The sequence below is a fragment of the Eutrema salsugineum genome, unplaced genomic scaffold (genome assembly GCF_000478725.1).
Source record: "Eutrema salsugineum unplaced genomic scaffold, Eutsalg1_0 scaffold_2, whole genome shotgun sequence".
NCBI lineage: Eukaryota > Viridiplantae > Streptophyta > Magnoliopsida > Brassicales > Brassicaceae > Eutrema > Eutrema salsugineum.
This window is the reverse complement of record NW_006256829.1, coordinates 7,024,580-7,043,313: the sequence shown is the minus strand read 5'-3', so window position 1 is coordinate 7,043,313 and position 18,734 is coordinate 7,024,580. Positions and strand designations below refer to the sequence as shown.

General features: G+C 39.5%; 5 protein-coding genes across 5 annotated transcripts; 3 read left to right on the top strand and 2 right to left on the bottom strand.

The window, feature by feature from the left end:
- The first annotated feature begins 2,821 nt into the window (after window positions 1-2,821).
- On the top strand, window positions 2,822-7,307 carry LOC18017069 (SNF2 domain-containing protein CLASSY 2). Its single transcript, XM_006400546.2, has 5 exons — window positions 2,822-2,908; window positions 3,213-3,445; window positions 3,539-5,026; window positions 5,126-5,263; window positions 5,351-7,307. The coding sequence occupies exons 1-5, from the start codon at window positions 2,860-2,862 to the stop codon at window positions 7,283-7,285; spliced, it is 3,843 nt and encodes a 1,280-aa protein (XP_006400609.1). The 5' UTR covers window positions 2,822-2,859; the 3' UTR covers window positions 7,286-7,307.
- Window positions 7,308-7,498: 191 nt separating this feature from the next.
- Window positions 7,499-9,695, bottom strand: LOC18017068 (monogalactosyldiacylglycerol synthase 2, chloroplastic). The gene is made up of 6 exons (XM_006400545.2): window positions 9,220-9,695; window positions 8,771-9,105; window positions 8,312-8,678; window positions 8,157-8,219; window positions 8,013-8,087; window positions 7,499-7,931 (listed from the first exon to the last, which is right to left on the bottom strand). Exons 1-6 carry the CDS (start codon window positions 9,544-9,546, stop codon window positions 7,671-7,673), a joined length of 1,428 nt encoding a protein of 475 aa, XP_006400608.1. The 5' UTR covers window positions 9,547-9,695; the 3' UTR covers window positions 7,499-7,670.
- Window positions 9,696-9,987: 292 nt separating this feature from the next.
- Window positions 9,988-11,694, bottom strand: LOC18017067 (protein SRG1). Its single transcript, XM_024155781.1, has 5 exons — window positions 11,556-11,694; window positions 11,154-11,395; window positions 10,823-11,070; window positions 10,410-10,737; window positions 9,988-10,333 (listed from the first exon to the last, which is right to left on the bottom strand). Exons 2-5 carry the CDS (start codon window positions 11,385-11,387, stop codon window positions 10,097-10,099), a joined length of 1,047 nt encoding a protein of 348 aa, XP_024011549.1. The 5' UTR covers window positions 11,388-11,395; window positions 11,556-11,694; the 3' UTR covers window positions 9,988-10,096.
- Window positions 11,695-11,759: 65 nt separating this feature from the next.
- Window positions 11,760-16,615, top strand: LOC18018456 (probable anion transporter 6, chloroplastic). The gene is made up of 15 exons (XM_006400543.2): window positions 11,760-12,313; window positions 12,591-12,736; window positions 12,813-12,912; window positions 13,125-13,177; window positions 13,542-13,616; window positions 13,787-13,867; window positions 14,053-14,099; window positions 14,305-14,372; window positions 14,760-14,875; window positions 15,008-15,044; window positions 15,412-15,507; window positions 15,585-15,726; window positions 15,849-15,901; window positions 16,129-16,215; window positions 16,301-16,615. The coding sequence occupies exons 1-15, from the start codon at window positions 11,945-11,947 to the stop codon at window positions 16,403-16,405; spliced, it is 1,575 nt and encodes a 524-aa protein (XP_006400606.1). The 5' UTR covers window positions 11,760-11,944; the 3' UTR covers window positions 16,406-16,615.
- A 656-nt stretch (window positions 16,616-17,271) lies between these two features.
- On the top strand, window positions 17,272-17,811 carry LOC18018454. Its single transcript, XM_006400542.1, has one exon. It carries the CDS (start codon window positions 17,272-17,274, stop codon window positions 17,809-17,811), a length of 540 nt encoding a protein of 179 aa, XP_006400605.1.
- Window positions 17,812-18,734: the final 923 nt, after the last annotated feature.

Below are 18,734 nucleotides of genomic sequence, written 5' to 3'. Positions count from 1 at the left end.
CAAAGAGTTACCGCGATATCTCCAGCGTGGACCCCACTGTTCGGGTAGCTTGACTATCTCGTGTCGGAAAATCTATCTAACAAAATCAAAACAGAGCAAATCACAGCCGTTTATTTTCCCCTCCATTAAAGAAACAACCAGCCGTAATTACCGAACTACCCTCTCTCCTTAAACCTCTCCGCTCGCTCGGTATGTTTGTCAACACTCCGCTCGTGGACTCTCTAATTTATAATTATCCGTTTCTCAAACTCTCTTTTTCTTTGTTTGGTATACATATTCATGCAAACAAACAAAAGAAAAGAGATTTTAATATTAAAAGAAAATATATAACACATTGACAGTGGCCAAGATTCTGAAATAACCAGTGTGGTATTGAAGTCTCCGTCTTTTTTTTATACACTAATATCCTTTTGATCATCTTTCTTTACCTCTTTTGTGACATTGGATCATAGAATAGTAATCATCGCTCTGCCTCACCATTTTACTGCACAATCCTGGTTTTTTTGTTACCAAGGTCACTCACTGATTCTGTTCTCTGATCATCGTTGCATTTTTTTTGGCTTCAGTCTGAATTTTGTCTGTTTGCTGCCGACTCTTGTTGCTGCTTGGGCTATATGCTTTTTGGTTTTTAGTTTATTATTATGACATCATTTGTTTGCTTTTGAATCAGACCCAAAATCATCACCTCCACTTTTTTTTTTCTTTCCAAAATTAGATATCTGGATTCTGTTGATCACTAGGGGATTTGTTACTGTCTCTTTTATTTTTGACCTTTTTAGTAGCAAATGTAGTGATAACGATGATGCTTCAGTGACCGATTTAATATTTTTCTTCCCCTTTCGGCTCCCTGTTCCAGGAAAATATCTGGGTTCTCTTTGACCAAAAAAAAAAAAAAAACACTAGTGGACTTTTTGATCCTTAAACATAAAGTTTGAGTCTTTTCGTGCGTTCGATGTGGATTTAGTCAGATCATTGGTGATGATCATATTTTGCTATATATTTACATAGTTCTTTTCCCTTGGTGCATTTGAGATTAGATTTTGGTCTTGATTTTGTCCATGGACGAAATGTGAAGTGATTTGGAAAGATAGAGCATTACACAATTCTAACAAAATTTTGATAGTAACATCAAGCATAACATGCGTCATGCATGCACTTTGCTTTTTCTTAGTCAACAACTACAAGCATAAGATTGAACACTACTGGTTTCCACATTTGGTCCTAGTCTGCAAAGAATCAGTACAGCTCATGAAAGCAGAACAGTACTCTGTTCTGTTCTCAAAAAAAATTCTTCATATTAGTTCGCAGTCTGCGGCTATGTAGAAAATAGATATTAACATCCGTGTCTACTTGTTTGTATTGTATCTGGTCCTCTTAGCTACTCTTGAGTATCTGTCTTGATTCAGATTTCACAAGTAGTAACGATTATTAACCTAAGCCGATGTATTATCATCAGCACCAACAACGCAAGGACGAAAGCCATGAAGTGTTTACTCCCAAAAGAAGAAAGAGGTTGATGTCAAAAAAAAAGGAAGAGGAGGAGGTTCAAAAATCAACGTCTAAATGTGATTAGGATTTGTGTTTCTTTTATGAGTTCTTTTCATTGTTGGTTTTTTCTCTATGTTTCCCATAAAGAGGGATGACATCCCCAGTTATCAGAATCATCCAAACTGGACACAGTTTTGGAGACATTTCCTTCGGTGTTGTCTATTTTCTTGTTGTGTCTCATTTCCATTTTTTTCTCTTAGCTTTAGGTTTTACGTGGTCGGTTTCTTTACTCTATTGGTCCGACCTGCCAGATATATACTAACTTGTCCACATACAAAGGCCCACTTCAAAAGGCCAAATGGAGAAGATCAGAAAGCAACCTGTCTGATCACCGGCCGCCGTAGGGAATGGCATAGATAAGAATGTGGATACTCAGTATTCACTATGAATTTATTTACCACATTCATAGTGATAAGATCTTAAAAAGGTGAATTTATCAATTAGAAACATTCAGTATTGCCAATTGAAAGCCAGATTCTTTAATATAAAAATAAGGACCATGAACCCATGCTTGGTCAAAAAAATAAGGACCGTGAACCCATGCTTGGTCAGCTTGGGTTCGGTTTAGCCACTACCTTCTAGACAAGCCCTGCATATAACTTATTTATCACAACTAATCACAATACAAAAAAAATATTTTAAAATTGATGCTCTTAAAATTTAAATAAATTTTGGCGCGTAAAATTGTTGTACGCACTTTAGTCCGGACAAGCCCTACATATAAATTATTTACCAGAATTAATCATGATATCATATAAAATTATTTGAAATTTCAAAAATTCAATAAATTTTGGCGCGTAAAGCTGCTGTTTTACAGGGCAACAACATTACGTGGGCATTTAACATAGGCAAGCCCTGCTTATAACTTACTTATCATAACTAGTTACGATACCATATACAATTATTTGAAATTCTAAAACTTTTATAAATTTTGGCGCGTAAAGTTGTTGCCTTAGAGGGCAACAACATTACGCGGGCATTTAGCCCAGGCAAGCCCTGCATATAACATAACGTTTTCTGACTCCAGGATAGTAACTGGTTTGCTAGATTGACGTCACCGGTGCACAAACTCTTCTTCTCTTGTCTCTAGTTATATTCTTGTGGTCCCACTAAATGAAACGTTTTTTTTCCTAGGATGTTAAAAATTCTTGTGGTCCACAAAATCTTGTAGTTGGATACTGTTCCTTTTCTGGCGATCTTGGAGCTAAAACTATGAAGATATGTATCTGATTTTTTTTTGTTTTGGTTTTACTTGTGTAGCCATTGCAGGATCTTCAGGTTGGTTTACTGATCCACAAAAAGGCTATAAAGATGAAGAAAAAACGCTTCTATGATTTGAAGCATCCATTTGATCCATGCCGTAAGTGTTATTTACATTCCCTTGTATCGATTTCTTCCTGTTTTCTTCTTTGCTGGTTAAGTGCAAGTTAGTGCACTTCTTTTCCACTCCTTCATGTATAAATCGAACCATAAAAGTCCTCTCAGTCACAGAAGTGAACTTAAAAGTTATCGAAGAAATTTGAGTGTTATTTTTTAAATTGCAAATTATAGAGGCTAATTAACTAGAAATTGTTGGACTAAAATACAAAAGTGTGGACTGGATTCCTTTGAATAATCCAGAGCAGTGTTTTGGCTTAATACCGTTTTTTTTTGTTACTGTTTAGCTTTCGAGATCTTTAGCTCGGGTACATGGAAGGCTGTGGAATATCTAAGGATCGAAGATGGAAAGATGACAATACGTTTGGTAGAGAACGTTTATGTGTTGGAAGATATCCGTCCATTCCAAAGGCTTCGTCTCAGATCAAGAAAAGCCACTTTGAGCGACTGTACTTGTTTCCTCCGGCCTGGTATCGATGTTTGTGTTCTCTATCCTCTCTATGAAGATGACCCGGAACCGGTATATGTAACTTTTGGTTTTTAGTCTTCTTTAAAAACTCTGCATCTTCAAAATCTTATGTCAGCTCTATGTATATATCTGTTTCTTGCTTAGGTTTGGGTCGACGCAAGGATTGCTTCTATAGAGAGGAAGCCTCATGACTCTGAATGCTCTTGCAAGATCTATGTCAGAATCTATATAGACCAAGGCTGCATTGGTTCGGAGAGACAAAGAATCAACAGAGACTCTGTGCTCATCGGTCTAAACCAAATCTCTATTCTTCAAAGGTTTTTCAAGGAACAGAGTTCTGACCAGTTCTACAGATGGAAGTTCGCCGAGGACTGTACATCACTGATGAAAACGAGACTGTCGTTGGGAAAGTTCTTGCCGGATCTTTCGTGGCTGGTCGTTACGTCGGTTATGAAAAACATTGTGTTTCACATAAGAACAGTGCAGAACAAGATGGTTTATCAGATTGTAACAGATGATGAAGAAGGCTCTAGCAGCTCTTTGACTGCGATGAATATCAAAGTGGAAGACGGTGTTTCGTTATCAAAAGTGGTTCATTTCAATCCAGCGGATATTATAATAGTCGAGGATTCTTCTCAAGTTCTTGAATTAAAGCAAGAAACCGATTTCTACCAGGAAGAAGATGAGGTAGTGGAACTGCGTCGGTCCAAGAGAAGAAACGTGATACCGGATAGATATTACGGATGTGATTATGAACCGGATACCAATGCCGGTTGGGTGCGGACGATGCCGTACCGGTATGGTACTAAATGGGCTCTCGTTAGTATGGAGGAGAGTGAGGAAGACGAAGAAGGTGGTTGCGATGAGGATGGTGATAATACTGATGATGATTTGTATGTACCTTTATCGCATTTGATCAAGAGGAAAAGAAGTAATCCTCGAGAAGTGAGGCCGGGAAGTAGACAAGGAGAGATTGTTCTGGTGGAGAAAAACAGAGGAGGTAGGTTTGGTAAAAAACAGAGGAAAACAGATCTTTCGATTATTCCTTTCACTCCGGTGTCTGAGCCTATACCGTTGGAACAGTTTGGTCTTAACGCTAACTGTTTGGGCGGGAGTGGCGGTTCCTCAAGAAGCCATTACTTTGATGAGATTGACAAGTATCGAAGTAAGCCCGTGAAATACGGGAAGAAGAGGACGGAAATGGAAGAGATGATGGAATCTGATCTATGTTGGAATGGTCCTAACCACGTGAAGACAGTTCAAAAAAGAATATCCCGATCATCATCATCATCATTGCGGTCCGGTGCTCAGAAAACAGAGGATTCAGAGCAGCCACGGGTTTATAAGAAAGTAACATTGAGCGCAGGTGCATATAACAAGCTGATAGATACGTACATGAACAATATTGATTCAACAATTGCAGCCAAGGACGAGTCTACCAATGTTGTTGACCAGTGGGAGGAGTTAAAGAAGACGAACTTCGCAGCTAAACCGCACGGGGAGATGGAAGAAACCTCGAGTGAGGATGATGATGATGATGATGATGATGAGGGAGAGACTTCAGAGAACCAAGTGTTATGGAGAGAAATGGAACTCTCTTTGGCTTCTACTTACATTCTAGACGACAACGAGGTATCTTTTCTCTTTGTAACATCTCATATATACTAATAATACTATATACAAGCCTTTGCCAGTGCTAATTCCGTTGTTGTGGTGTGTCAAAATCTGTAGGCAAGAGTGGACAACGAGGCTTTCCAAAAAGCAAAAGGTGGCTGTGTACATGATTATTTACTGAACGAAGAAATCGGGCTATGTTGTAGGTTATGTGGTCATGTAGGAACTGAGATAAGATATGTTTCAGCACCTTTTGTAAGTGAAACTCACAATTTACAAATGCATAATATTACTTACCTAGCGTGTAAAATGATTTGATCTTCATGGTTTGGTTTTAAATAGGCGGAACATAAGAAATGGACTACAGAGACTAGGCAAATCGAAGAAGATGACTTGAAGACTAAAATGAGCCACAACAAAGAAGCTGAAAGCCAAGATTTCACTATGTCAAGTGATTCTTCGGAGATACTTGCAGCTGAAGAAAGCGACAACGTTTGGGCATTAATACCTCAGCTTAAGAGAAAACTACATACACATCAACAACGAGCTTTCGAGTTTCTCTGGAGAAATCTAGCAGGATCTGTGGAACCACCGCTAATGGATCCCACTTCAGATAACGTAGGAGGTTGTGTGATCTCTCATTCTCCTGGAGCTGGTAAAACTTTCCTAATGATTGCTTTCCTCACAAGCTACTTGAAGCTATTCCCCGGGAAAAGACCTTTGATTCTTGCTCCAAAGACAACTCTCTATACTTGGTACAAGGAGTTCATCAAATGGGAGATCCCGTTTCCGGTTCATTTGATCCATGGACGAAGAACCTACTGTGTATTCAAGCAGAACAGCACGGTTCAGTTCAAGGGAGTTCCAAAACCGAGCCAAGATGTTATGCATGTTCTTGACTGCTTAGAGAAAATACAGAAATGGCACGCGCATCCTAGCGTTCTTGTAATGGGTTACACCTCGTTTCTGACTTTGATGAGGGAAGACTCGAAGTTTGCTCACCGGAAGTACATGGCTAAAGTTCTAAGAGAGAGTCCTGGTCTTCTTGTTCTTGATGAAGGACATAACCCGAGGAGTACCAAATCGAGATTACGCAAGGCCCTGATGAAAGTTGGTACCGATTTAAGAGTACTTCTCTCGGGTACTTTGTTCCAGAACAATTTCTGCGAGTACTTCAACACGCTGTGTTTAGCTAGACCCAAGTTTGTTCATGAGGTTCTAATGGAGTTAGATCAGAAATTCAAGGCCAACCAAGGCGTGAATAAGGCGCCTCACAGGCTCGAGAACAGAGCTCGTAAATTCTTTCTCGACAATATTGCCAAAAAGATTGATGCGGGTGTAGGAGAAGAACGACTTCAGGGTCTCAATATGTTGAAGAATATGACTAATAGTTTCATTGATAACTATGAAGGAAGTGGAAGTGGAACTAGCGATGCTCTTCCCGGTTTACAGATCTATACGTTGCTGATGAACTCAACGGATATACAGCATAACATACTCACAAAACTTCAGAACGTAATGGAGACTTATCATGGCTTTCCACTCGAGCTTGAGCTTCTGGTCACCTTGGCAGCTATACATCCTTGGTTGGTCAAGACCTCAACCTGTTGCGCAAAGTTCTTCAACCCGCAAGAACTTGTGGAGATCGAAAAGCTCAAGCACGACGCCAAAAAAGGATCTAAAGTCATGTTTGTGCTAAACATGGTGTTCCGAGTGGTCAAAAGGGAGAAAATCTTGATCTTCTGTCACAACATTGCGCCAATCCGTCTGTTTATCGAGCTGTTTGAGAACGTTTTTAGATGGCAGAGAGGCAAAGAGATTTTGACCTTAACCGGAGATCTCGAGCTGTTCGAGAGAGGCAGAGTGATAGACAAGTTTGAAGATCCAGGAAACCCATCCAGAGTCTTGCTAGCCTCGATCACAGCTTGTGCAGAAGGGATTAGTCTAACAGCGGCTTCACGAGTCATCATGCTCGACTCGGAATGGAACCCTTCAAAGACAAAGCAAGCAATAGCTCGTGCGTTCAGACCGGGACAGCAGAAGATTGTTTATGTTTATCAGCTCTTGTCTAGAGGAACATTGGAGGAAGACAAGTACAAGAGGACGACTTGGAAAGAATGGGTTTCGAGTATGATATTCAGTGAGGAGTTTGTTGAAGATCCGTCTCTATGGCAAGCTGAGAAGATTGAAGACGATGTTCTTAGAGAGATCGTGGGGGAAGATAGAGTTAAATCCTTCCATATGATCATGAAGAATGAGAAAGCTTCAACAGGGTGATGGATTTTCTGCTACAGAAAAAAGGTTAGTTCTCTGTTTTTACCATGGCTTTGATGATGACAGTCTTTCAAGATCCTAAGTCTCTGGAACTTATGTGTCATCTACCAATAATGTGTCAGTAGTTAATGTGAGATAACATTGTGTTTCCATTTCTTCTAGTTCTCTGTGTTATATTCTATATGAACAGGTATTACCGGCACATTAAATCTCTTTGAAGCTTAATCTTCTTGTGATAGGTACCAAGAATGCTAAGACATCATGAATCTTTTGTTATTAAAATAAAACATACAACTTAACCAACAAACAAATCATATAAAAAAATGAAAGAAAAAAAGAACAGACAAGGAACTAATAAGGGAGACATGTTAATATAAGACATGAGACATCAAACTAAACTGGCAAAGGAAGAGGTAAGAGTGTAAGCGACATTAGCAAGAGGACCTCGTTGCTCTGAGAGCTCATCGATGTCTTTGACAATGTCGAATACTGCCTCAGGCTGAGCTAGTTTACGTGCGTTGTCTGAAGTTTGTTCCAGCTCATCTGTCTTTGTGCTGAACCATTCGCCAACGATCCTCGCTGTCTCTTTGGGACTTCTCGTGAACACTCCTGCACCATTCTCCACTACATACGGCACATTCCCTTTCTCCTGTTTGGTTGCAAGTATAACTGATATGAGAATTTCTACACATATATGAGCTGATTGCATCAAGTACTAATCTCAACTGACCTGTCCCGGAATAAAATCGTTGAGGATGATAGGAAGTGAACGGATCAGCGATTCAGCTATTGTTCCTGGTCCAGCCTGCAAGATTCGTAGGACATTTAGCTCATGAACATTTTGGTGAATATGAAATTGTTCTGTTCCTCTTACTTTTGTGATGATGCAGTCACAAGCTCCCATCCATTTCTCCATCTGAGTCTCGAATCCTCGAACCTGTAAATGTCAATCATATCCAAGCTTGAGTCTTGAAACCTATGATATGAATAATGCCAAAACGGTTTCTTTTGATCATAGACAGTAAATACCTTGACAGGAATTTTCCATTCAACGGCTTCTAACGCAGAGGCCAATTTCTTGTTACGTCCACAGATAACAACCATTTGACCAATGGGATTCTTGTTCTCTCTGTCATACAACGATTCTTCAAGAGCTTTGGCAGTTTCTTTCACAGGACCCATACCTTCCCCTCCTCCCATCAGTAGAACCGCACGAAGATCTAGATCCATCTCAAGCTCCTTTCTTAGATCATTCTTCACCAGAACCGCTCGTGCAAAAGATGGCCTCACAGGTAAACCAAAGACACGGACTTGAGACTCATCAAGCCCATCAAACAACGCCCTTTTCGCCACTTCTTGAGACGGGCAATAGCACCGATTCACCCCCGGATGAAACCTAAACCATAGAAGACAAAAAAACAAAAACAGAATCAATTTGTTTGCAGCTAGCATCTCTCAGAAACTATAAACCGGGGAGCTAAGATATACCAAGTAGGATGACAAGTGTTGAGATCAGTAATGACGGTAACAAAGAGGACTCTTTTCTGTAGCTCTTGCCATTTAAGAACCCACAAAGGAATGTGTTGCATCAGAGGATGAACACTTATGATTATCTCAGGCTTATATTCCATTAAACCCGCCTCTACTTCCTTGGCATAATAGGCTGCAATGGCTGCTAGATAGCAAGAGTGGATCCATTTAGGAGATGTGCTGTGGAAAGCAACTTTCCATAGCTGAACATGCTTCACCATGAACTTATATGATCTCTCCATGTCATTCAATGGCCACCCCGTGTATTCTTTCCACACATCCTTCACGATAATCTGTCAAAAACCCACCAAATTCATATCAAATTGTATCTGCAACTCAATTTAAAAATAAAAAGACATTCTTTTTTGGGTGAGTATACACCACAATCTCTCAAGATTCTTCTTTACCCTGTATTTGTCTCCGAATTGGATCTTGAAAGCGTCGCGAATGGCTTCAGCAGAGGCACGGTGTCCACCTCCAGTGTCGCTCATGAGGATCAAGACGTTCTTCGTCCTCTCCGCACCGATCTGGACAAGCTCCATTGCCGATTCGTCCTCATCGCTGTAGCAAACATCATCGTCGCTGTCGTCGTAGGAATGCCTGTGAATGTGGTGATGGGTATGACGGTGAGGCTTTTCGTCGTCGCCGCCGCCTGCGACGGAAAGGGTAAATTTGGAGTTTCCATAGACTCGTTCTAGCACTTTCTCTGTAATGGACACAACCGTCGTCGCCATTTTACGAGACGAGTCTTTGGAGTTCTTTAGGAGAAACAAAAATGGAATCTTTCCCGGAAATATCTCCTTCCCACGGCGGTTCGGCACCGGAGAAGGGGAAATTTCCGAGGAGAGAGGAATCGGACGAAAGATTTATGCGTAAGAGAGGAACATGGAGAGGACACAGGAGGGTGGAAGAAAAACAGAAGAGTGGTTTGTTGAATGGTGACAATACATTACAACCGTCGGAATCACTGTCTTTTTTTGGAATGTTCGATTTGAAAAGATTCGAATATCCAAGGGTCATCGATTTTATTCACTTTTCTGTTTCACCGGCCATTGATCTTGATCTTTTATTTATTTGTGGAAAACTTCTAAGAAAACATTACAATTCTTCTACTAAATAACATTGTCTCATACTTTAGTGTTTAGACCTCTTTATTATCTCAGAATTGCTACACAAACACAATGCAGCCTCACATTCCAACAGACAAAGCAATGATGTTCTGTTTTAAAATATCAAGTAACGAAAGAAACAGACTAATTTTGTGAAATCATTCCAATTTTTCTTCTAGATTAGTGCAGCTTCGATTGGTCTTCGACCCTGTTGATAGTAATCAAAGTAGAGCTCCACGTACTTCTTAACAGTTTTGTACAATCTTGGTCTTGCCTCAGACACAAGCCCATCTGCAGGCTGAATCTCTTTGTCTGCACCAGGAATGCAGAACGTTGCCACAGATATTCTTTCTTTTTCTCTGTTAGTCACCACTCTATGAACCGGGCTCTTATATATCCCATTGCTCATTATCTGAAACACAAACGAGATCTATGTCAAAATCTACAGCCATCTTCAAAACGATTTGCATATCTACATGAGACCTTACCTCAATTTGGTCTCCAACATTAATCAGAATTGTATTAGGGACTAATGGAGCTTTGTACCACTTGTCATCTTTGAGGAATTGAAGCCCTTCGACATCTTTGTCCGGTAAGAGAAGCGTGAACGCCGAGCCATCAGCGTGCGGCTTAACTCCAAGAACCTTGTCCGGTCTAGGACATGGAGGATACATGTTGAATCTTGTATCCATCGTAGCATTCTCTCCATACATATCTAGAAAGCAATTCTCTTCCAATCCCAACGATCTAGCCATGGCCTTGAAGAATATTTCAATCACTTGTTGTTGCTTTATTGTATATTCATGTAAACTTTCCCTGAAGAAATCTAATAATTGTCAAAATCACCAAAGTCAATGAACCAAGATCCTCTTGAAATCCAAAGGTATAAGGTTATTTTTACCTGAAGCCAAATGGGATTTCAGGCCAGAATTGAAGTTTTCGTTGATCTTCAGGGTAAGTAGTGAGATACAAACGGTCAATCCAATCGAGAACTTGATCATCCGACAGAATCATGTCGTTTCCATATCCTTGGATACTACCAATCTCTCTCGCGCCCCTTTGTTTTTCTTCGGTCGGAAGCGCAAAGAACTGCTTAGTTAGCTCGTAAATCTTGTCAAGAAACGCTTCTGTGATTCCATGATTCATCACCTGCTTCGATTTCAAACATTCCATGATTTCACCGGAACTTGTAAAAGAGTTCTGAATCATCACTAAAAGGGTTTAAATCAAACCTGAACAACGCCCCATGTAGAGAGCGCCAAGTGAAGTTTACTCAACTCTTCTCGACCGTCTTCAGAAGAAGAAATGAGAAGACTGAGATCGATGGCCGGAATATCCATCTCCGGCACCGAACCATTAAGAGGTTGACTTTCGCCGTCGCCGTTGGGTGTGTGGAGATATCTTTCCGGTAGTCCTTCTCCGGCTGCAATCACCTCTTGGACAGTCTTGAACTTTGGCTTCTCCATCGTTTCTACTGATTTGAGAGGAATCTTTGTTTGATGAGCATATTTTTGAGGTCAAAGGAGCTTATAGACAAGAAGACGATCTTGACTTTGTCCTCGGTTACAAAACCCAAAGATAATCTTATTTTAGTACGCAGAAGAAGCCAAGTTGCCCAGGAAAAAAAGAGATACCTTTGATAGCATTAATTTTTGAAACTTCGGAAAGACTTGGTTTTTCTTTTTCCAAAACAAAGTCATTTCATTTCCAAAGTTTTCTGATAGGCTCTGGTTAAGGGAGATTCTCGAGTCTATTGATCTTATCTCACCGTATGTTTGGAAGAAAGACGCTTGAGTTGCTGACCATGGAGTTGTTTAGGAGAGAGTGTCACGCAAAGGGAAGATTTTGATACTTAAGCGGGACCCACATTGAAGACGATTCTCTTCCACAGTGAGCCACACAAGCTTCTATTGCTCCACCGTGTCCTCCTCTCTCCCTCTTCTTCACTTCATTCTCAACTTTACTTCTTCTTCTTCTTCCTCCTCCTCCTCCTCTCTCTCTCTCTCTTTCTCTGGCACCAAAAATGGCGAGACTTCCCTTGAGACCACACAACCATTTCTTCTCCTCTCCCATCCACGCACACAAGCAACCTTTACTCTCCGTCTACACCATCACCACTCGCTTCTTTCCCCAACATCACTACCACAATCCTCTTAAATCAAGGGTTAAGTGCTCCGCTAGTGGTACTGAAAGAGTCAGAGAGAGCAAGAAGCTTCCGAAGGACCCTATCAAAGAAGAGCTTCCACAGCTTCCGAATCCGGGTTCCGATTCGGAAGTTGTGAGCTCGGAGACGGGTTTCGAACAGAATTGGCCTCCATGGAAAAACGTACCTGAGAGATATAAGCTTATCGGCGCCACTTCCCTCGCCTTTGTTATCTGCAATATGGACAAGGTATTCAATTTGAACAAATTTTCATTTCTTTCTCGTATGGGCATTTCTGGGTATGGTTTAGGTAGCTTTCATAAGATATGAGGATTGGAATCATGTGAATTTGAGCTCAATTTTAGTGCCAGGATCCTTTTTTAGGTGATTTATGGTAAGGATAAGAACACATGGATTCTTCTTCTTCTTCCTCCTCTTCTTGCCCTATTTTGTGAAGGAGATAGATAGACCGATGATTGTGGACCATATCATTTTGACTAAGTATATTGTGTGGTGAAAATCGTAGGTGAACTTGAGTATTGCTATAATACCAATGTCACACCAGTTTGGATGGAGCTCATCTGTCGCCGGGCTGGTCCAGTCATCTTTCTTTTGGGGTTATGCCCTGAGTCAGTTGCCTGGAGGTTGGCTTTCCAAGATTTTTGGCGGCAGGTTTGTCTTTTTCATTTCTTTAGGCTCTTCCCACTTCTGCTTTCAAAGCTGATCTTTCTTTTGTCTAATGTATCAGAAAAGTGCTCGAGATTGGTGTCTTTACATGGTCTTTCGCTACAGCTCTTGTTCCATTACTTGCTGGATTTATGCCCGGTTTAATCTTTTCTCGAATTTTGGTAAGCCTGTCCATATGTTTATGTCTTTATGTTGTTTTTTATGCTCTCATTCTTTTTTCTTGAGAGTCATGGTCTTGTAACACATTCGTTTGTTAAACTCATAAGTAATCCTAAGATTAGACTCTTGCTTAAGCTCTTTCGTTCTCTGTCCCCCCACCCTGCTCTAGCCTTACATTATGTCTTTGTCTTAACACAGAGATTTGTAACTCCAGGTGGGAATAGGAGAAGGTGTTTCCCCCTCAGCTGCGACGGACCTTATTGCCAGGCATGTATTAATCTGGAGCAAATTTGAAGAGTGCTCATACTTTAATATAGATGATGTGGTTTACTTGCTTCTGCTGCCTTGTCTTTCTAACTTTAGTTCACGATCTAGATATGAGAAACTATTGAACCCCATCTTTTCCGTAGATAGTAGCATGTTCGTCCATGGCCCATGGGCAAGTTAATATTCAGGAACTGAATTTTTTTTTTTTTTTTTTTATGAAGATCCTTTCTTTACCAAAGTTGGAATAACGTATACAAGCGTTTAGTCGCTTTAAGTTTAAAATTCTGGCTGAGCATATTGCTTTATAGCTTTTAGCCCCATTCTTTTTTCATATCCTGATTGTGCCTTCAATTGCTGAGTACAGGACGATACCTGTTGGGGAGCGCTCAAGGGCGGTAGGCTTTGTTTTTGGAGGATTGAGTTTGGGAAGTGTTTTGGGGTATGGTTTTCTTGATGTAATTCTTAAAACTATGAAAGTTACAAGTATGTGGCTTTATTTTCTCATTGTTACTTATTTCTTACTATCCTAACTAAGGTTATATTAGTTGACGACAAAGACTAACGCTCAATTTTGAGACTTGCACAGTCTTAACATTATTACCTCCGCAGGCTTCTCTTGGCTCCTCCCATTATCCAAAGCTTTAATTGGGAATCTGTCTTTTACCTGTTTGGTCTCCTTGGTGTTGGCTGGTAAGACTCATTTAGTGCCGACTATACACTTTCACAACATTGTTGTCTGATGCTTTGGATAAATCATCTTAACTTGCATTCAGCTGCAAATGTCTTTGTTCTCTATTCTTCTACATCGACTGAGATGCCGACATGCTAGTTTAGTATTTCTGTATCCTGAGTTTTTTTTTTCCTATATGTTGAAGGTTCGTCGGGTTTCAGTTTCTTAATGAGGAAGAAGTTTCATATAGAGGTGGTTTCTCCTTCCTTTTCCTTATTCAAACTTAATTTAATCTTGGATATCTGGCATCGAAGACCCATCTTTTGTTTGAGAATATGGCTATAACCAAGGAACGTAGATGTTACATAGTTGGATTTAGTACACATTAATTTACGGTGTAGTTTTTTTGCATGACTTATATCGTGAAAGCCATCCTAAAGTCTTTTCTGTTTGATAGGTGATGGGACCACTACTTCGCATAAACCAGAAAAGGCTACACGAGAAGAATTGGGAAACTCATTGAAGGTTAGGTTGTTAATATTCTGTCTACGTCTGGCTTTCTTCGTTTATTTTTATTTCTAATTGATAAGACGTTGAATTAGCGCTAATTCACATTGTCAGCCAAATCGTTTCTCCAGTCAATATTTAGTTGAAATAACTATAAATAAGAGAACTGCATAATTATGTTCTATCTTAATCCATGACTGTTGGCGAGTAAAAACAACAACAAATTCAGAGAACTGCATCCTGTCTTCGGACTATTTGTTTTTGTTCGTATGTATTTCACTCACTTGATGATTAAGATATGTCCCCTTAAACTGTGACAAAATTGCCAACAAACAACTGGTTTTGAAACCCAACCTTTTCATTTGCTTTAAAGTCAGTGCTTCGTCTTTCCGATTCTTACTACAGGAGATTCCATGGAAGTCGTTTTTCCAAAGCCCAGCTGTTTGGGCAATGATATACACTCACTTTTGTGGAAGTTGGGGTCACTATACCTGTTTATCTTGGCTACCAACTTATTTCAGGTATTCACTTTTCTACCTGTTCACCATGTTCCACTTAACTGTGCAATATGGTTATATTAGTATTCTGTCTCTTTGGCTCTGTATCTTTGTTGATGAAGAAACTAAATGTTTGATCGTATTTTCGGTATGCAGTGAGGCACTGAGTCTAAATTTGAGAGATGCTGCTTGGGTAAGTGTAGAACTGTTTTTTATTTTGTGTTTTCCCTGGATATTGGAAGTTTCAGCTTGCATTTTTCTATGAAGTGACATTCAGCCTGTGTTATGCCTTGCATTTAACAAAAGTTTCTTAGTACTCAAAACATATCACGTAAGATTTCGCCTACTTGGTAGACAATACATATTGAAGTCAATATTTTCCCTTTGAGCTCGAGTTACTTGGAAACAGAAACAAGAGAGCTTTTATTGATCTCTGTTACTAAGCAGTAGTGTTATGAAATGCTTAAAATGACTTTTCTTACATATGCATACTCAGTTACTTTGAGAGATGTTTTGCAAAGGTATAACATTTGAATTTAATGTGTGAATATGAAGATCAGGTTTCCATCCTTCCTCCACTGGCTTCAATTTTTGTGACAAGTCTTGCTTCACAATTTGCCGACTACTTAATTTCAAATGGAGTTGAGACTACCACGGTATAAAATCACTTCCCTTTTCCTCGTGTACAAATCAAAAGGGTCTTAATAAAACTCCTTGGGAATTTTCCATGTAGGTACGAAAGATTTGTCAAACGATTGCATTCTTGGCACCAGCGATCTGCATGACACTTTCATCTGTGGACATTGGATTGCCACCATGGGAAATTGCAGGAATCTTGACAGCAGGCTTGGCCCTGTCAAGTTTTGCTTTATCAGGTAACTGGAGATCTTCTATTTTTATATATTCCATCAAGAATCTTCAAGTGACATTATATAGAGAAGACCACCCGAAGAAGTTTATTGTACCAAAGTAACTAACACTGTGTTCCTTTTTACAGGACTTTATTGTACTCATCAGGACATCTCACCCGAATATGCAAGCATACTTCTGGTACATGTTGTTCTCATACTTAGACAATATAATGCCATCTAAACCCTTCTTAGTTTCCATTTCTCTAATTCTCTTGAGATATGTGAGCTATCATTAGGTAGAGACTTTTTCTTGGGTAAAACTGAAACCAAAGGAGAGTTTTTTCTTAGATTGAGTTATGCAATTAGATTTTGACTATGAAAACATAGCTTCCCGCTAAGCATGTCATGGAATCCTTTTTGTTGCAGGGTATTACCAACACAGTGGGGGCAGTACCTGGAATCATAGGTGTGGCCCTAACTGGTTTTCTCCTCGACTCGACCCATTCCTGGACTGTAAGTTGCTAACATTACCTCCAATTACGTTCAGTTTTTTTAGTTAATGTATGTAGTTAACTCAAAAGTTGTGATTATCGTGTAGATGTCTTTATTCGCGCCATCAATATTCTTCTACTTGACGGGGACAGTGGTATGGTTGGCATTTGCAAGCAGTAAGCCTCAGAAGTTCACTAAGGATGACTCATAAGTTTTGCTCTTCCTTTTATTTGACGCATCAAAAAAGATGGAGACTTTGGTCATGTATAGGTCCCTAAAAGTAAATGGTCAGATTTTTTTTTGGTTGTCAAAGCAAAAAATTAAAGAAAAGAGAGCAGTGGTAATTTTGTTCACTGCCCTATCCTGGTTATTGGCATAGTTGCAAATGTAACTTATATACGAAGATCTGTATTTATGGCAATCCGTGTGCTCTGTCCCAAAAACAAAATGGTAAAATGCGTATGCCTCTCTTATGTGTTATGTCTTCTGAGATTGATTATTCTACAGCCTCGGTAAATAATATCGAGGCATTCCGGTTTAAGTATTATTTTTGGTTTAATTTGTCCCGGTTAGCGAAAATAAAATATTGGCCAAAAAACACATGAAATCCTTTTATGGAGGCTATTGGGCGAAATCGAAAATATTAATTAGGATTTCTTCGGGTAAGAAGCAAAATTTCATACTAACTAAATTGGAAATACGAAATTTTGAATAATATTGGACGTATATTAAAGGATTGACTCTGGTTTTCCCATAATCCAATTTGGTACAGACTCTGGTTTATTTGTTAATTTTCATTTTTTACTTATAGGAAAAAAGGAAAATTAAAGCGTGCACTGCAAGAAAAAAAAGAAGGAAAATTAACAATTCAGCGTCTAATTAAAATTTACAATTGTAACCCTCGACACGATTTGCAACCGCCAGAGAGATCTGCGTAACCTCCATATATAGATGCGAATCAAACGGAATCGGTGAATCTTCAACAGAACCCATTTAATTAAAATTACCAAAACAAAATCTCTCTCTCTCTCTCTCTTTAATCGGTTTCTTTCAATATTTTCTCTCTCTACTGCAGTCATGGCGGCTACTGGAAGATCAAGCGCTTCATCAGTTCTACGCCCTCTCTCTTCTTCTTCTCACAGATTACTCAATCACAGTCACAATCACAACCACAATCATGATCATCATCATCAACGATCCGCGTCTCCTTGCAATCTCAACCTCTGTTTAAAGAGGGTTTCTCCGGCGAACACCCCGAAACCCTCCGTCGCCGTTTCCAGTCAGAAGATTAAGTGTTTATGCTCTCCCACGACGCACCCCGGATCTTTCCGGTGCTCTTTTCACCGCCGATTGGAAAACGAGAAGAACGGAACCCTAGGTTCTTCGTCGGCGAAGCGAAACACATGCGGTAACACGACGAGGAATTCGGCATTGAATCTGAGAAAAGCGGCGTTGGTGAATTCGCTCGCGAAGATCGGAAGCGTTGAGGCGGAGCGATTTAGGAAATCTTTAGCGGCGACTATGGTTAAGCCTAATTCTTCTCTCCATACCCGCCGCCGTAATGAGTTCCGGCCACGACCTAGCCGCTTTTACGCCTTGCATAAAGATCAAGATTGAAATCTAGGTTTTTGTTCGTATTTTAGGTTTTTCTTGCGTAAGAAGGAATTATGTTTTTTTGGTTTTTTCCTTCGCGCAGTACTTTGTGTAGATTTAACGATAACATCAGTAGCTAGCTATGACTCTGTTTTAGTTCTGTTTTCTTAATTTTCATTAGAAACTTTACTTACTAGTGCTGATCTTGATGTAATTAGGAGTCATAAATTCTGGAGATGGTCTCTAAACAAATTCGCTGAAACTATGAGCTTAACTAAACATGTTTAGTTTCCACTTTTTTGTTTCTACAATAAGAGACAGAATAATAATAAGAATTATATATAACGTGAAGAATGTTTTTCCTCTTTTTCCACTATTGAGGGTGATGCAGATCTTGTTGCACATCCCTCTATACAGAGAATAAGAAAGAAAAATATTCTTGAGAGAATCGATGATGATGCCAAGTTTTTTGTTTTTTCCAATTAACATATGATATTATAATAACCAAATATCTTACGAGAGCCGACTAATAAACCGGAAACTTTATCCCAAATTAAATATCTTACAAAAGGATGATGCCAAGCTTAATCTAGAGTGTATTTTATTCTCATTGTCACAACACGCATTATGATAAGACTTTATAGCTTTGTTGGAATTTGGGACTTGGGAATACATTAGCCATGTCCATTGCATCATACATGACTAAGGGTAGAAGTATTTTTATGTTTTGGGTCAAACAAGCTTATTGTATAAATCATACTTTCCAAACAAGGAGGATTTGTTCAAAGCTACAAAAGCCAACGAACCTACCGCAACAATAGCTGATCGAGGAACACAAACAAAATAAACTAAGATTTAACATTTACTTTTAGAAATCTAGCTGCGTTCATTGACCCTTTTAATAGAACTAAGAATATAAGATGAAGATTTGGAAACCCCTAAGCATG

Excerpts from the sequence above, each read along its gene's own strand:
- LOC18018454 (XM_006400542.1), top strand. The coding sequence starts at position 17,272 with ATGGCGGCTACTGGAAGATCAAGCGCTTCATCAGTTCTACGCCCTCTC.
- LOC18017068 (XM_006400545.2), bottom strand. The coding sequence starts at position 9,546 with ATGGCGACGACGGTTGTGTCCATTACAGAGAAAGTGCTAGAACGAGTC. Across the intron at positions 8,088-8,156 it reads GTGACTGCATCATCACAAAA|GCTGGACCAGGAACAATAGC; the intron begins GTAAGAGGAACA and ends CGAATCTTGCAG. Across the intron at positions 7,932-8,012 it reads ACGATTTTATTCCGGGACAG|GAGAAAGGGAATGTGCCGTA; the intron begins GTCAGTTGAGAT and ends GCAACCAAACAG.
- LOC18017069 (XM_006400546.2), top strand. The coding sequence starts at position 2,860 with ATGAAGAAAAAACGCTTCTATGATTTGAAGCATCCATTTGATCCATGC. Across the intron at positions 3,446-3,538 it reads ATGAAGATGACCCGGAACCG|GTTTGGGTCGACGCAAGGAT; the intron begins GTATATGTAACT and ends TTTCTTGCTTAG. Across the intron at positions 5,264-5,350 it reads GATATGTTTCAGCACCTTTT|GCGGAACATAAGAAATGGAC; the intron begins GTAAGTGAAACT and ends GGTTTTAAATAG.
- LOC18018456 (XM_006400543.2), top strand. The coding sequence starts at position 11,945 with ATGGCGAGACTTCCCTTGAGACCACACAACCATTTCTTCTCCTCTCCC. Across the intron at positions 13,617-13,786 it reads AGTTTGGGAAGTGTTTTGGG|GCTTCTCTTGGCTCCTCCCA; the intron begins GTATGGTTTTCT and ends TTACCTCCGCAG. Across the intron at positions 15,045-15,411 it reads ATTTGAGAGATGCTGCTTGG|GTTTCCATCCTTCCTCCACT; the intron begins GTAAGTGTAGAA and ends TATGAAGATCAG.
- LOC18017067 (XM_024155781.1), bottom strand. The coding sequence starts at position 11,387 with ATGGAGAAGCCAAAGTTCAAGACTGTCCAAGAGGTGATTGCAGCCGGA. Across the intron at positions 10,738-10,822 it reads GAAATCCCATTTGGCTTCAG|GGAAAGTTTACATGAATATA; the intron begins GTAAAAATAACC and ends AGATTTCTTCAG. Across the intron at positions 10,334-10,409 it reads ATGTTGGAGACCAAATTGAG|ATAATGAGCAATGGGATATA; the intron begins GTAAGGTCTCAT and ends TTTGTGTTTCAG.